General features: G+C 48.9%; 1 protein-coding gene across 5 annotated transcripts in view; it reads right to left on the minus strand.

Moving 5' to 3' along the window:
• The window catches only part of LOC143657428 (deleted in lung and esophageal cancer protein 1-like), an 85,179-nt gene that overhangs the window by 28,168 nt on the left and 41,248 nt on the right, over window positions 1-15,763 (minus strand). For 4 of the 5 annotated variants that reach the window (XM_077129795.1, XM_077129794.1, XM_077129793.1 and 1 more), the window contains exons 13-25: window positions 14,995-15,187; window positions 14,130-14,188; window positions 13,437-13,605; window positions 12,878-12,971; window positions 12,528-12,658; window positions 12,249-12,407; window positions 8,553-8,692; window positions 5,437-5,590; window positions 4,688-4,798; window positions 3,522-3,652; window positions 2,916-3,107; window positions 1,673-1,743; window positions 1,054-1,205 (exon numbers count right to left, since the gene is read on the minus strand). In XM_077129795.1, coding sequence (XP_076985910.1) covers window positions 1,054-1,205; window positions 1,673-1,743; window positions 2,916-3,107; window positions 3,522-3,652; window positions 4,688-4,798; window positions 5,437-5,590; window positions 8,553-8,692; window positions 12,249-12,407; window positions 12,528-12,658; window positions 12,878-12,971; window positions 13,437-13,605; window positions 14,130-14,188; window positions 14,995-15,187 — 1,756 coding nt within the window. The other variant, XM_077129796.1, reaches the window with a different exon arrangement.

The following is a 15,763-nucleotide window of genomic DNA, read 5'->3' on the forward strand; positions in this document are numbered from 1 at the left end:
CTGATAAGTGAATGAATAAATGTCCAGGGGGCTAGGCAACTATGTGAGTTTAGGAGGCTATTACTGACTATGCTGGTTTGAAAGGATGTATGTACCTAGAAAAGCTATGTTTTAATCCTAATCCCATTTTGTAAAGGCAGTCTTTTCTTCTAATTCCTATTTAGTACTGTATGTTTGAATCTGTAATTAGATCATCTCCCTGGAGATGTGACTCAATCAAGAGTGGTTATTAAAGTGGAATAGATAGATGGAGATGTGTCCAGTTTACTGGAATCCTATAAAAGAGAAAACACTTTGGAGAAACCTGGAGATTCTGAGAGAGCAGAGAATGCCACAGAACCACGCAGCAGAGTTCACTGGCCAGTGACTTTTGGAGATGAAGAAGGAAAATGCTTCCTGGGGAGCTGGAGAGGAAGCTAACAGATGATGCCATGTTCACCATGTGCCCTTCCAGTCAAAAGAGAAACCCTGACCATGTTCACCATGTGCCTTTCCACTTGAGAGAGAAACCCTGAACTTCATTGGCCTTCAAGGTATCTTTCCCTGGATGCCTTAGATTGGACATTTCTACAGACTTGTCTTAATTGAGACATTTTCTCAGGCTTAGAACTATAAATTAATAACTTGTTAAATTCCCCTTTTAAAAAGCCATTCCATTTCTAGTATATTGCATTCCAGTAACTAGCAAACTAGAACACTGACCCTCCCCTCTCTGTTCCCCAGGTCTGTAGCCCATTTCCCTGTCTGGACTCCTGGCCCAGGCAGGCATCCTAACTGATTTCTCTGCCCTCCTCAGTGTGGTTCCAGACCTGCACCTCATGGGAAAAGATGTGGAAGGTTCTACTACTCATGCCTGAGCAGTCTCATCCTCAACTCTAGAATTTGCTGCAAATGAGAACACCCATCCCAAGCTTGGTGGGCACTGTCTTTCAAATCAGTGAGATCTGAGAGGCTGAAGGTCAGGTGATGGAAGAGGTGAGGCTACGGTTCAGGCTCTTCCCGCCCCCCAATCCAATCCCTCATGCCAGGCTGCTGCCTGCCTTGTGCCCTTACCATGCAGATGAGGTTGTCCCAGTACTCGCCCCACATGTTTGCACAGCCCATGATGTCAATGCTTAGCTGCTGGTAGGCCCCAAGCATGCCCTGGGAAATGTGAGAAAAGAAGGCAGCTCCTTTCCCATGAGATAACATACTTTCCATAAAACCTAGGGGAGAATCAGAAGTGTGGATTCAGGATGCCAGGTTGGAAGTGAGGTGCAAACCCTCAGATAGCAGCAAAGCACAGCCTCAGATAAGCCACCTGCAGCCTTGCTTTGGTCAGGCTAAACATGCCCTCCTCCTGGGAGCCCAGAACCCAGGGACCACCTGACTCAAGACCCTGTTAGGTCAGCCTCTCTCACCTGAGAGGCCAGAACCCAGAGGAAATCCCCCCTTATGGGCCACCTTCTATCCCAAATCAAGTCTGGGATGGACTGTAGAATTTAGTGGAGAGATAGCCTCATTAGAGAGAGGGGCACTGTCAGGCAGAGGGCCACAATCATTTCAGAAACCTCAGCTAGAACAGACACTGAGATAAGATCTTTGTCCTGGGCTCCCTCCCTGGCAGGAGTTAGCCCTCATCCTCAGAAGGCCATGGTCTTAGCCCAGCAGCCCCCACCCTGGTGGCTCTTACTCAGCTGCTCTCGCTTGGCCAAGCGCTCTCGGATCCGTGCTGACTTCAGCAGGGCAGGGGGTATGTCAGGGCTGTACACGATGGAGATACAGAAACAGCATCAAGGTATCTGAGACTTTGCCAAGACCTGAGCCAACTCCCATGGCACCTAACACCCTACCAGGTTCCCAGCCAAGGGAAGTAGGCCTGCCTACTCCTCCCAGGGGAGAACTGCTCAAGTCCCTTCTTCTTCTGGTCTCTGTTCCCAGTGCACCCTCACCAGGGGCCCAAAGCATCCCTACCAGTAGGCCACTAACCCGTAGCCCCAGGGGTTGCTTCCCAAGAAGCCCAGGAGGGCTTTAGAGCAGGGGACCCCCATCCAGGCTCTGTGCCCTGGTGGCACCTGGATACAAACTCAGGACAGGCTTCTTATCTTTTGCCCAACCTTCTGTACAGCCACCCACCTCCCCTTCCCCATATCCAGTCCTTCCTGCTGACATCTGTCTAGTATCAGGTGCACGATACCTTTTTGGGAGTGGAAAAATTCATGGCTTAGAAATTGTTGATGACTCCCCACTACTCACACCTGCAATTTTTTTTAAGTTGGGCTCTACTATCTCATGAGATTAGGCTGTGAGGTGTTGTATACTGGTGGGCTGAGAAATTGGCTCTCCAGAAGGAAAAAAAGGCCTAACTGGTAGTGCTGGGTGATTTCTGTGGTGTAAATACTCTCATCGTGGCTGATTTCAAGTCACAGCCTTGCCAAAAGCCTGGAAATTTAATTAATTGGTCCTCTCGAGCTAGAACCGGCTGGTTCCATGGCTTGACAATACCTGTGTGTGTGTGTGTGTGTGTGTGTGCGTGCACACACGTGTAAGCAGCGCTCCCAGTCTTGTCTCTGCTCTTGACCACAGGAATGTCCCCAGCAGATCTCTCCCCTGCTTCACCCCTCATGTGTAAGCCCTGGCACACTTCCTTTTCTCTGAGCACACACGGATGTTCTCATAGCCACGCTTTCGCCCACAGTTCCCTCTGCCTACACGGGCCCCAACGTTGCCTGGTTTATCCAAAGCCTTCCACCTCAGCAGGGCAGGCCTCTCCCACGGGCCCACTCACTGCCTTGGATATGGGAGGCAGGCACAATTTCCTCTTGGTGTGTCCTCTTATATTAACTGTCCAACCTGTGGCCATCCAAGCCAAACAGATTCCATGGTAAATCTGGCCATTTACCCTGGAAACTATTTTGGAAAGAAATCAGACTTACAGGCTGTTTTTTTTGCTCAGACTGTGCTTTGGGCTCCCGAAGTATTCAAACTTGAGGGTGAAAGGGGTCTGGATCGGGGAGTGATTGGTCAGGATGAGCTGGCGAATCACTCGGGTCCTCAATGGCACTGTGGAGCCAAAGTCCAGGCGGAGCTCCTCCGGGCGGCCTGGCCACTGCTCTGTACTGAAAACACTGCCCCGTGCCCATGGCACTGTGTCACAGGCCACCCTTGACCCAGTCCTGCCCAGCGCTGCCCAGAAACCAGGCCTCCTCCTCATTGAGCAACCACCCCATGGACCCACCTTTCCTGCCTGCTCCAAGGCAAGAGAGGCATCTAGCCTTTCTCCCAGCTGCTGGGCCTAGTGTGGGAAGTTCTGAGGTGCCTACCGCCCTGTCCCCTATTATGTCCTATGTGCCTAGACACCATGTCACACAGAGGGTGGGGATGGGGCAGGGAGATCTGTTCCACAAAGAGGTGGTAACGGGAAACAATAGCACTGTGGCCCTTCCCTGGTGCCAGGAATCGGGCGGGAGCAGACTGGCACTAATGCTGGTCCTTCATGGATCGCCTCAGCCTGCAGGCCCTGGCCCCAACCCTGAGCTCACCTGCTGTCAGAGTCCCCCTTAGAGATGGTGATAGTCACTTGCAAGCCCTGGGGCTTCCCAGAAATGCCCAGGATCAAGGACTTCTTCATGCCTGACACGTGACAAGGGAGGGCCAGATCAGTCAGCATTTCCTACGAGAAAATCCCATTCAGGGTCATGTCACTATAGGTAAGACCTAGGACAGGGCCTCAGAAGATGGGTCCAGAGGGTCTTCCACAGCAGAGGTGGTTGCTGTGCGTGGCTCAACCCAAAGGCCTCGACCTCTCTCCCAGTTCATCTGTCTGGAAGGACTCCCAGTTGCTCTGGTGAGCCACTGTTCACAGGCCCAGGCTTGGGGCTTGGCTCATGAGCTCTCCTAACCTCCCAGGAGGACTGACTGAGTATGCCCAGTCCTCGGGGCATGTCCACATGAGACCATTAAAAGTGGAGTTCTGGAGAAGTCACACATTTATTCTGATGAAGCTGCTGTAACTCAGTACTTTTAGATTAAACTTTGGATACTTATTCCACAAGACCAACACATAGAAATCTAATCCTTCTGAGTGAGGTCTGCTCTTTGTGTGGCCTGAGCCCATTTGTCTGTCACCCCAGAGTTTAAGCTTAGCTGTGCAAAAATGGCCCTGGCCCCACATTTACCAGGAAGAACTGGGACCTGGGTCTGTAAGTCTCTGAGGAAGAAGTTTCATCATCCAATAAGAACGACAAAGGGGTAGCCAGCAAAGTCCTACCCACTGAGCATGTTCTGCCCTACAGGCCTATCTGTGGCCACTCTTGGAAGAATACCTTCCTGTAAGGAATCTGACCAGCGATTAGCTCCTCCAGCAGCACCAGCACAGGACCTACCATGGGCAGCAGCTCTACTCTGGATCTCTGGATAAAGTGGAAATATGAGTTCTTCCCAGAGAATGAACTGTGAACAGCTGGTGCCAACGGCTGAGCCTAGTCAATGGGTTTCAGGGCACATCCTGGCCTGGCTCCAGGCTACCTGCCCTTGTGTCCCTACAGAGCAGGCTAGGCCACAATAGGGACTCCCAGACATAAATGCAAGAAATCCCATCCATCAGGACCAGGAGCAGGACCTAAGCTGGGACCTCCCTGAGAACACAGGAGCAGACAGTTGGCTGGGTGCCTTCCTGGCCACTCAGGCTCCTCACCATCTTACTCACCTGGGTTTGAGTAGTCAACTCCAAGACCAACTGGCGCTCCTCACTAGGGCTCAGTGTGCCACGTCTGGGAGAGACTGTCACTGTGCAGAGGCCGGATTGGTGCCCTAGGAGCTGGCAGACACACAGGTGGGCCTGCTGTCACATGCTGGGTTCCCAGGATTGGAGCCATGTCCAGTGCTTAGCACTGCTGCGACCTCTGCCAGAGGTTGGCAGACTGAGCACACATTAGCAGGACCAACAGGAAGCTGCTCACTTCTGGGGGATAAACCACAAGTTCCTTCTCCTCTCCTTCCCCACCCTGGATGGACTTCAAAAACTGTCAAGGAGATGTCTGGACTAAACAAGCTGCCCCAGGAGGTCTGGGGTGATGGAGAACAGAGGGCAGCTGCGTCTGATGCACTTGGACGTGGCCTCGTCTCCCTTGGCTTGCAGCCCCGGGGGCTGTGCCATGGCTGGTCTCCAGGAGCTACATATGTCCGTCACAGGCTATGTTGGCTGGAAGGCTATAGCTATCTTCAACAGGATTCCTTTTTGGGAATCCTGGAATTTCTTTAGGGAACTGGAATTCCCCGATGGTAGGGCAAGGAAGAACTGGGTCAGATCTGCTGCTCCTTTGAGAAGCCAAGCTTTATTGGACACTGTGGGTGAGGGACAGGATGAGAGTAGCATCTACTCTGAGGTATACTTGGTGGGGAGGGCAACGATCCTTATCACATGGGCTGGGTGCCTGACAGTGGGGGCTTACTCACCTTGCCCCACTGGAAGCGGGTGGGCAACAGCGTGCCATTGATGAGTGTGATGGTTGTCTTTGTGGGCACACCCAGGTAGAGGTTGCTGATCTCCACCTGGCTGCTCTGCAGGTACACGTGAGGCTTCTGCACCTCAGCATACACAGGAAGGTAGCTGGAACACAGGAGTGCCAACCTGAGTGGGGATAGTGCTTTCCAAGGCCACAGAGGGAGTTGGGCTGTAATTCCCCTTGTGAAGAGCCAAATATTTTGCATATACAGTCAGAGTTCAGCAGGAGGATGTGGACCTGGCAGTCCAGGATGGGAAGGGTGCCAAGGGTGTGGAGACTTCAGAATCTGACATATCTTGGAAAGTCTTGGGGATTGTATGGCTCTAGGACAGTTCAACAACAGCACAAGGCTCTGGACTCTCAGCAATCCAGAAGCCAAGAAAAATACCACAAAGAACTATGGAATGCTACCTCTGTATAAGAAGCCAGGGCAAGGTGCCATCTGTGTGTCCTCTGTGTAGAAGCATGTCTGCCTGTTCTGGTGAAGGTAATCCTGGTCCTATTTCTTTGACGAAATATGTATCTGCTGTATATGTGCTGGTTTGAATCTGTGGTGTACCCCAGAAAAGCCATGTGCTTTAATCCTCATTCAATATTGCTGGGTGGGAGCTTTTTGCCTTTTTTGGGGGGGTGGGGCGCATAGTCTGGAATTGAACCTTGGTATCCCGCATGGAAAGACGAGCATTCTACCACTGAACCACCTGTGCACCCTTGGGTGGGAGCTTTTTGATTATCCATGGGGATATGACCCACCTAATTTTGGGTGGTAACTTTTGATTAGATGGTTTCCATGGAGATGTGTCTCCATCCACTGAAGGTGGGGCTGCTTACTGGAGTGCCTTAAGAAGGAACCATTTTGGAAAAAGCTTAAGAGCCATGAGAGCCCACTAAACCAGAGACCTTTGGAGCTGAAGAAAGAAAACGCCCCCAGGGGCGTTTTATGAAACTATAAGCCTGGAGAGAAAACTAGCAGATATGACCATGTGCCCTTCCAGCTGAGAGAGAAACCCTGAACTTCATCAGCCTTTCTTGGGTGAACGTAACCTCTTGTTGGTACCTTAATTTGGACATTTTCACGGTCTTAGAACTGTAAACATGCAACTTAACAAATTTCCCTTTTTAAAAGCCGTCCTGTTTCTGGTGTATTGCATTCCAACAACTAGCAAACCAGAACATATGCCTAGAAAACAGTTAAGAAAGATCTTTATCACAGAATAATATTTACTTTGAAAGTGAGGAGTTATATGGAATAGTGATGAGGAGACAGGTAAAGTTGGAAGTTTAAGTTTCTATAATATATGCTTCTAAATTGTTTACAACAAACATGTCTGTGCTGGTTTGAAAGGATGTATGTACCCAGAAAAGTCATGTTTTAATAAAAATCCTATTTCATAAAGGTAGAATAATCCTTATTCAATACTGTATGTTTGAAACTGTAATCACATCATCTCCCTGGAGATGTGATTTAATCAAGAGTGGTTGTTAAACTGGATTAGGCGATGACATGTCTCCACTCATCTGGGTGGGTCTTGATAGGTTTCTGGAGTCCTATAAAAGAGGAAACATTTTGGAGAACAAAAGAGATTCAGAGAGAGCAGAGAATGCTGCAGAACCACAAAACAGAGAGTGTACCAGCCAGCGACCTTTGGAGATGAAGAAGGAAAATGCCTCCCAGGGAGCTTCATGAAATAGGAACCCAAGAGAGAAAGCTAGCAGATGATGCCATGTTCACCATGTGCCTTTCCAGAAGAGAGAGAAACTGTGACTGTGTTCGCCATGTGCCTTATCACTTGAGAGAGAAATCTGGAACTTAATCGGCTTTCCTGAACCAAGGTATCTTTTCCTGGATGCCTTTGATTGGACATTTCTATAGACTTGTTTTAAAATGTTTTAATTGGAACATTTTCTCAGCCTTAGAACTGTAAACTAGCAACTTATTAAATTCCCCTTTTTAAAAGCCATTCTGTTTCTGGTATGTTGCATCCCGGCAGCTAGCAAAGTAGAACAATGTCCAACTTTCAAAACAAATTTTAAACAATATAAAGCATAAATCAAAAATAAAAATAAAGGAAGACAGTAATATCAAAATAACAGCAGTAAAAGCAGCAAAATACTTGCCAATGAAGACAAATCAATCGAACACATAAATAAAGCCCAGAAACAGACCCAATTTAATATAAGTAAATGGTGACATTTCAAAACATTTGCAAAAGAACTGATTGTTCAATAGATGATGCTGGGAAATAAATAAAAATTGGGGGAAATTTTAGGTTAGCTCTTTACCTCAAACCAAAGATCAATATGAATTGCAAATGGGTGAAAAAATTAACTGAAAAGTAAAACTTTAAAGGAATTATTTAAAAAAAAGAATTATAAGAATGGTGATTGGCTAATCTGATCTTTAGGTAGGAAAGGCTTTCAAAGTAGAAAACAAAGGAAACAGGGTAAGCAACGGTGGCTCAGCAGGCAGAGTTCTCACCTGCCATGCCAGAGACCTGGGTTCGATTCTCAGGGCTGGCCCATGCCAAAAACAAAACAAAACAAAGGAAACAACTGATAGATTTGACCACATAAAAATTTAAAACTGCTTTATAAAAATTATAAATAGAATGAAAAAGCAAATGACAAATTGGGCAAAATATTTACATTTCATACAACAAATCAATAAGGAAGGGGGAAAAAACCCACCCCAAGTGAAACAAGGGGGAAAGAAGGGAACAGGTATTTCATAGAAGTATAAAAAAATCAAAATCAATAAAACATAAATGAAAACTATGTTCCATAACTCCATATTAAATTGACAGTGATAACACACACACACATATACACAAGAAGGAAATTCCCCATAGAATTATTGGAATATTCCAAACAGTGAATTATTTCTGGGTGATGGATTATAGGTCTTCTTAATTTTCCTTTCTGTAATTTCCAAATTTTATAGAATAAACACATATTAATACTCTAAAATTCAGAATGTCTCTATACAAATATATGATTATGCATAGTATAAACAAATATACTGTGAATATGCATAACGTTTATTGCAATGGCTCTCCCACCCCTTACCTCCAGTTCCCATTTTCCACCTCCAGCTCCAGGACAGTGTGCAGAGTCTGGCACTGCAAGGCCTCCAAAGTGACGTTCACTTTGCACTCCCCAAGAGGGTAAAGCTGGCCATTCGAGGGTTCAATGTTGAAGGGAGACACCTGAATGGGAGGTCATACCTTGGAATTGTAGAGGAACTGGGTGCTGGTTGTGCCCAACCAGGTTGTCCCCAAGCTGCCCCCAACTCTTCCAAGAGCCATTTATGATACTAAAGGAAGCAAGCAGATGGGGGGCCACAGCTGAGCAAGTCTCTAGACTGACTGTAAAAACTGAGTCTCTAAGTTAAAGCAATATATGAGATGGAAGCGCCAGGCACAGGCCCAGATCTGCGAGGTAGAAGGCAGAAGGAGGCACCATGGGGGTGGGGGGTGGAGGGGTGGGGAGGCAGCCAGGTGGAGGCTCCAGCAGGGGGAGGAGGAGGAGATTGTGTGCCATGTGGAGGAGGTGCAGTGGCCCTGCTGAGCAGACATGGGTCAGGACTCATGACTTCAACCGAGGAGAGCCACCAGGGTCACAGGACCATAGGGGTGGTGGGGAGCTTCTATGATGCCACAAATTCTCCTCTGTACCCACATGGTCTCTTCCCCATACCTACTGCCACATCTCCCCACAGGCTAGGGCTCATTTACCCTAGGCAGGTCCAGCCCCTCCCCTTTACCAGGCACCAGACAAAAGGAAAAGCCAAGGAAGAAGATTATCCGTATCTGGGGAGGACTCTCTTCATTCTTTCTCCTGGTCCTGCCTGACAGGAGGGGCACTCATGACTGAGAAAGCAAAGGGGTCTCCTTATATGCTGAGCTTGGACCACAAACTCCAATGCCTGAGCTCTGGCAAGCCCTCTTTTTCTATGACAGTTAGGTGTGAGAAGCCTCCAGTGAAGTCCAGCCCATCCCTTCCATCAGCGCCAAGGAGGTGAAACCTTAAAAGCAAGAATGCACAGAGCCCAAGGCTGTGTGCAAAGGGCCACCCAGAAGGGCCAAGCTGGCTAGTGGGTGCATCACAGGACACTGAAAGATCACACTCAGGAGTTAAAGTTATCCCTTTCCTTGGTCTCTCCATTCCATGAGACCAAGACAATGAGTGCCAGGGCCACACCTGGCTGGAGACCAGCCTGTCCACCTCCTATCTTTTACCCACATGTGTGATTTGGGAGTCTGGCCTGCCCTTTCCTGTCCCATCTCCCACCCAGGCAGCCTTGGGTCCTATGCGCTGGCCTTCACTGCAGGACTCTCAGGCCTAACTGTCATAGAAAAAGAGGGCTTGCCAGGGCTCAGGCATTGAGGTTTGGAGCCCAAACTCAGCAGATAAGGAGATCCCTTTGCTTTCTCTTGTCTTTGTTCCTTATGTGCATCTCTCTTGGAACCTTGGGGATGTGGCTGTAGTTTGTGGCTGGGTTTCAGTAGTTGTGGGTCGCCTTGAGGTAGACAGATAGGGAAGGAGAAAGTGGGAAGTGATTCAAAAACCCATAACAAAAACACCCTTTTGGTGCACCCACACCTAGCCCTCTTACACGGAGCCCTCACTCAGGTTGGCACCTGAAAAGAACCAATGAAAAGTGTAGTTCATCAATCCCTTATTAGCATAATCAAACGGGGAAAGGCCCCTCCAAGTCCTTAATAATGCAAGGATCCTGGCCTCAAGAGGGCTTCTCCTACTTTGGAGAATGCCTGGGCTCACCCACTTCGAGCATATACTTTCACTACACATTAAACTCTACGACTGTACATACTTACTAGCCCTTGGATTCCTTGGCAGTATCTGGCCCTTGAATTCTTTCCTGCAGTTGAGTCAAGAACCTTCCTGGAGCCAGCCCCTGGTGGAGGTCTCAGCTTCTTCAAGAACTCCTGGGGGTCTCTGACATCAAGCTTAGAATTCCTGGGGCTCCCTGGCATCAAGCCAAGAACTCCCAGAGTTCTCTGGGATTGAGCTTATTAAACTTTTTGGCTGTACACACTGACTAGTCCTTGAACTCTTTCCCATGGCTGAGTCATAAACCCCTATGATGCCAGCCCCTGGCTGATGTCTCAACTTCTCTGAGAATGCCCAGGGCTCTCTGGCATCATGCTGACCTGAGAGCTTCTAAAAAACCCCAAATCCCAACATTATTTTTGAGAACTCAAAATAATAGAGTGCAGAGAACTGCAGAGATATGGCTCCTGACATCCTCAATTATGATCTAATCTTAAAATATTATAAAATTGATTATTTCAATTATAAAGTGATGTTATTCTTAATAGTGGGGAAAAAGCACAGACTGGCAATTAGAGAATTGGGCCGTGATCTGATTCCACTACCCATTAAATATGTGACCCTGTGGGGGAAACCCGTACCTCCCTGGGCCTCAGTCTCTGTCACACGAGGAGGTTGGCTGAGATTTGAATTTCCAGCTGTGCTCTGGGGAATCACTTAGACAGGGAACCGGGGTGTGGGGAGAGGCAGGATAAGATAGGATTTGCCTAGCAAGAGTTTCTGGGTGGCCAGAGCAGTTACACCTCATTCTACATATTGGGCTTCTACATAAGGCTTAATTTGAAGAAAGAGTTTCTGTCTAAAAATAATGTGAACACCAAAAATACTGTGATACCAGCCCATCCCCTTAGCTCCAGACCCAGCCCTCTTTGGCTCTCGGATCCAAGCTGGAGCACCAATGAACCTGCACTAACTCCAGGCCTGTGCACAGGGTACAGGACAATGATTCTTGGCCATGGTGTTGGCAATCTGATGCAAACTGACACAAGTTCAAAGTCGTGATAGAGAAGCCCTGATAGAGAAGTAAGACAGTGGATAAAGGAGCAAGGCTTCTGGTTGAAAAGGAAAAGTCCTGGAAAAAAGGAAAATCACATTGGTAATTAAGAAGTAGGTATGGCTGTTACTATATTCCCTTGGCTTCTTAATGTGGAAGGAGTAGTGTGCAGCATTCCAATTCGGAGGACAAGTGGGCAAGCAGGAAAGGGACCTTGGTAGGAAGCAGTGGAAGGGAGGGTAATTCCACCAAGAAAGAGTTGGCCAGGGTCTCACAAGTGCAGTTACAACTCGCATGTCCCAGCAGAGATCATTGGTTTCAGTGAACAAAGGAAACGAAAGAGGGAGGGAAAGAAAGGAGGAAAGAAACAAAGAAAGAGAAAGAAAGAAGCTATCTGGGTGGAAGTGAAGCTATTTGAATGGAATTTTCTGTTTTGAGCCTTCTGGTTTAGCCCACAAGCCCCTGCCCAGGTACAAGGTACTCTACCTGCAGGCACAGTCTCCTGATGATTGCTATCTTTGGGGTGAGCCTGGCAGACATGCCCCTCCCAGGCCTTGGAACCAGCAGCCTTGGAGGCCCTCCCTCTACATACCCAAATGCAGCTGCCCATTTTCTTCCTAATTCAGGCTGCTCTGACAGAGGGAGAAACCCATGCCCTATTTCTGTATCAAATGGTAGAGAAAGAAACAGGAAAAACTAGTAGGTAAATTCTGCTGTAGAAAGGATCCCAACTGCCTCAGTGATGAGGAGAATATGGGGATACTGCCAGGCAAAAGTCAATAAGTGGACTTTTCCCTTTCCAGACTCAAAGCTCTGAATACACAGCACCAGTTTCAAAGTTCAGACATAGCACAGGTAAATCAGCTCATGGGGTAGGGATGGGACACCACTGGAGCCAGCAGGCCCTGACTTACATCATCATGCCTTTCTTCCAGGCAGACTGTGCTCTCCTTCATGTGCCACATGGCTGGGAGCTGGCTGATATTCTGGATCTGAATGGAGTTTGTGGCTTTCTGTCCCAGACGGAGCAAACCAAACTGAAGGGCTGAGATGTTGATGACAACAGTAGGCCCCTGAGACACCCGAAGGGACCTGTCACTGGGCAACCTGGGAATAGGCTCTGTCACCCAACCTACCCCTGCTGCCTTTCTGGGCCCAACCAGCTGGCCAGTGTCTCCCCCCACCCCCCGCACCTTAAAGGCCGCTTCGATGTGTAACACCACTGGTGAGGGTGAGTCTTTGATTTCACACAGCAGGTCCTGGCTTGTTGGGCCAGGAATACCCCCAGTAAAGTTCAACTCAAAATCTCCAACCTCACTGGGCTCTGGGAGAGAGAGAAGTGAGAGGTAGAAAAAGGAAGCAGGGGCAGTTTCCTTCTGTGGCTGGGCCCAGATATTGGCCTTTGCTGATCTCTCTCATGCCTCAGCTGGAGCAGATCGTAGGACACCATGAGCCCTGCACAAGCCCTTTAATCGGAAACTCCTTCCTCAGCCAGCCCCTGACAGGTCCCCTTCCCCACCCCCACACATGGTCCCTGCAGTACCTATGACCCCTGTGCATGGTTCCACTTCAACGATATGGCAATCGCTTATCTTCCCCCATGTGTATCTGATGGGTGACTTGCTGTTGTTCCACATCTGAAAGATACACCCCGACCCAGGCCTGCCCTTTTATAGCAAGTGTGTATCTGCTAAAGGGCTGTGGGACTGCAGGCTCAGGAAGGGTCAGCTTCATCCTCTCCCAGCTAATTCCTGGCTGTCCACAGCCATGGACTTCCCAACCCAACAGCACCCACATTTTCACTGCAGCGTTCATGGGCAGAGCTCTGGAAGCCATTCCTGCCAAAGACCTGTGAGCGTGGGAAAAGGTCCCATAGCCCCATCTCTCACAGGATGCTGGGAAGCTGATAAAGACAAACAGGCATGTGCGGCCCAGGCATCTGTGCAAACCAAGTTGGGTTCAGAGTTCAGAGGCCTTAGAGGCAGCCTCAGCCTCTATGCAGTGGCCACTGTTATCCATTCCTCCAGCTAAATCCTTACTATACTCGTGTCCAAATTCAGCACCTCTCTGGCAGCCTGGGCTGGGGAGAAACAGTGACCTACCTTAAAGTCTTTCTTCACATTTATCCCAATGTAGTTCTCCCCTGGGATGATGAGGGCATATGGTTCTAAGAGAACCTGGAAAGGTTCTACTGAGCCTTTCACCTCGATTTCTAGGACAATCACGTCATCCACAGAGTATGAGGAGTCCTCCAGGCTCTTCATTTCTGAACTGAACACAGATGGAAGCTAGGTACCAACACATCCTGACATGTCCCTTGACTATGTCCTATATCTTTGGTTTTCCCAAAACCAGCTCCCAAGTACCTGAAATCAGAGGTACCAGTCAATGCTAAGGCCTGTGATGGGCACCTCCCCCACAGGGATCACTGAGCAAGGCTGTCTAGAAACCTATTCTGACAGCTTATTTAGGGATAAATTAATAGAGGCACCCCACAGGACAAAACCTTCTCTCTTCAGTCCTCATCAGCCAGTGGCCATAGCCAGGCTGCCCAGGTGTAGTAATAAGCCTAGGGCATTGCTCCAAGGTTCCTGGGGCAGTCTATAGCTTTCATACAGACCAGCGAACTGTGTTCCCTGCATGCTGAGCCCATTGCAGGTCTAAGATGCCAGGGCAAGGCCAAAGTACTCCCACTCATCAAAACCTACTGGAGGGCAGGCTGCTCTACAGGCAGTTCCAAGGAGAGGGTAGGTTCAGCTACCCACCCTTCATCCCAGGCCCCAGGCCCTGCTCACCTCACAGGCTCTGGAATTTTCTCTAGCACCATCTGGAACACACTATGAAAAGCACGTAGCTGCAAGACAAACACAGCATTCTGAAAATATGGTTGCATTCTGCCAGGCTGCCCAGGGGTAGGTTAGAACTGTGGCAGGAATTCCTCCCCATCACCCTTGGCCTCACCACAAGAAAGACCTTCAGAAAAATAAAATGCTGCTTCCCTATCCACATCTTCCTCACCCTAAGGAAAGAGGGGTGGCTGCCAGGACATGAGTCATGTCAAATGGGCTGGGAACTGTGGCAGTTGCAAGACTGGTATCTCTACCTTAACTGGGCCTGGGGAGGGGGCGGCAGGAAAAAAGTGACCCCCCCCAAGACCCTGACATTGCCCCCTGGCCAAATTAAGGTCTGAAGCATGACACCCTCCCAAAAGAGAGAACAAGTTAGATGGATGATGAGTTTGAGAAGCAGACCTATTCCTCTTAGTTCAAACCTCTTGAGTACCCCCCACTTTCACTGCCATTACACAAAGAGCTTCCACATTGAGGCAGGGAGCTGTATTTTCTTCTCCCCTGCTTTCATTCTCTCTAGGGGCTATACTGTGGGATGGACAGGGATGGAAATACTGAAGAAACCCAGAGCTGAGGAAATGAGCTCAGGATCCTGCTACAGACGGGGTATGTCCAGGCAAAATTAGCTGCTTCTTCCTGTACACCAGGCATGTCTTCCAGCCACACTCTTAGCTCAATACCAGCCTTGGCAGGATGGCTAGGTATCTCGTCAAGCCCAACTATGGTTACAATGTCATGAAAGAACATGGATGGAAGGTCAAAATATCACGACCCAGTCATCTGTGGCTACCCAAGATGGCATCATTTTAACCTCATGAGGAGAAAAACTCAGGATGAACTCATGGTCCATGTGTTGGCTGAGAACCCCCTTTTCAGGCATGATGGAAAAGGCCGTCTCTCTGTCAGGGTGGTACTTGATGCTGTCCATGCTGTAGGTTTCTCCTGGCATTAGAGGTTGCAGGTTGGGCTTCATGATCTGCCAGTGGAAGGTCAGCTCCACATGCCTGTGGGGGAAACCCTGACATTGGGTAGTGGTCCCCAGCCACATCCCAGTTCTTCCAGGGTGAAATTTTCCCCCATGCCTGGTCTGGCCCTGCTCTAGGAGGGAGTGGAAGAGGACTCAGGAACTGGAAGTGACCAGGTCAGCCTTCATGCCCTTCCCATGAAGAAGTCTGGGGGAACATGGGTAAAGGACAGGAATTGGGTCAGAGAGTCCAAGCTAGAGATACATGACAGTTTCTCTCTCCCCATCCATGAAATTGGAGGCAGAGCCACAGTGACTCAGGGGAAATGATAAACAAAGGAAACCAACCGCCAACCATTAAACTGTCAGAATCTAAGTGTCTCTCTAGATGTCAGGAAAACTTCTGCAATGTCTCCTACCACATGAGAGTTTCAAAGATTTGTCCCATAAGCCCAGTTCCTGCCATCTACCTCCTCAGCTATGGCCTCTCAGGGAAGTCCTGTGCAGAAAGGGAGGTGCTCACTAAGTGCCAACAGGAACAGTGACAACGCCATAATGGTGGGAGGCGCAGGACTCAGACATGTTCCTGCTGAGCAGCTCATAGGAGGAAGCAATG

This window comes from Tamandua tetradactyla, chromosome 15 (genome assembly GCF_023851605.1).
Source record: "Tamandua tetradactyla isolate mTamTet1 chromosome 15, mTamTet1.pri, whole genome shotgun sequence".
Classification (NCBI taxonomy): Eukaryota; Metazoa; Chordata; class Mammalia; order Pilosa; family Myrmecophagidae; genus Tamandua; species Tamandua tetradactyla.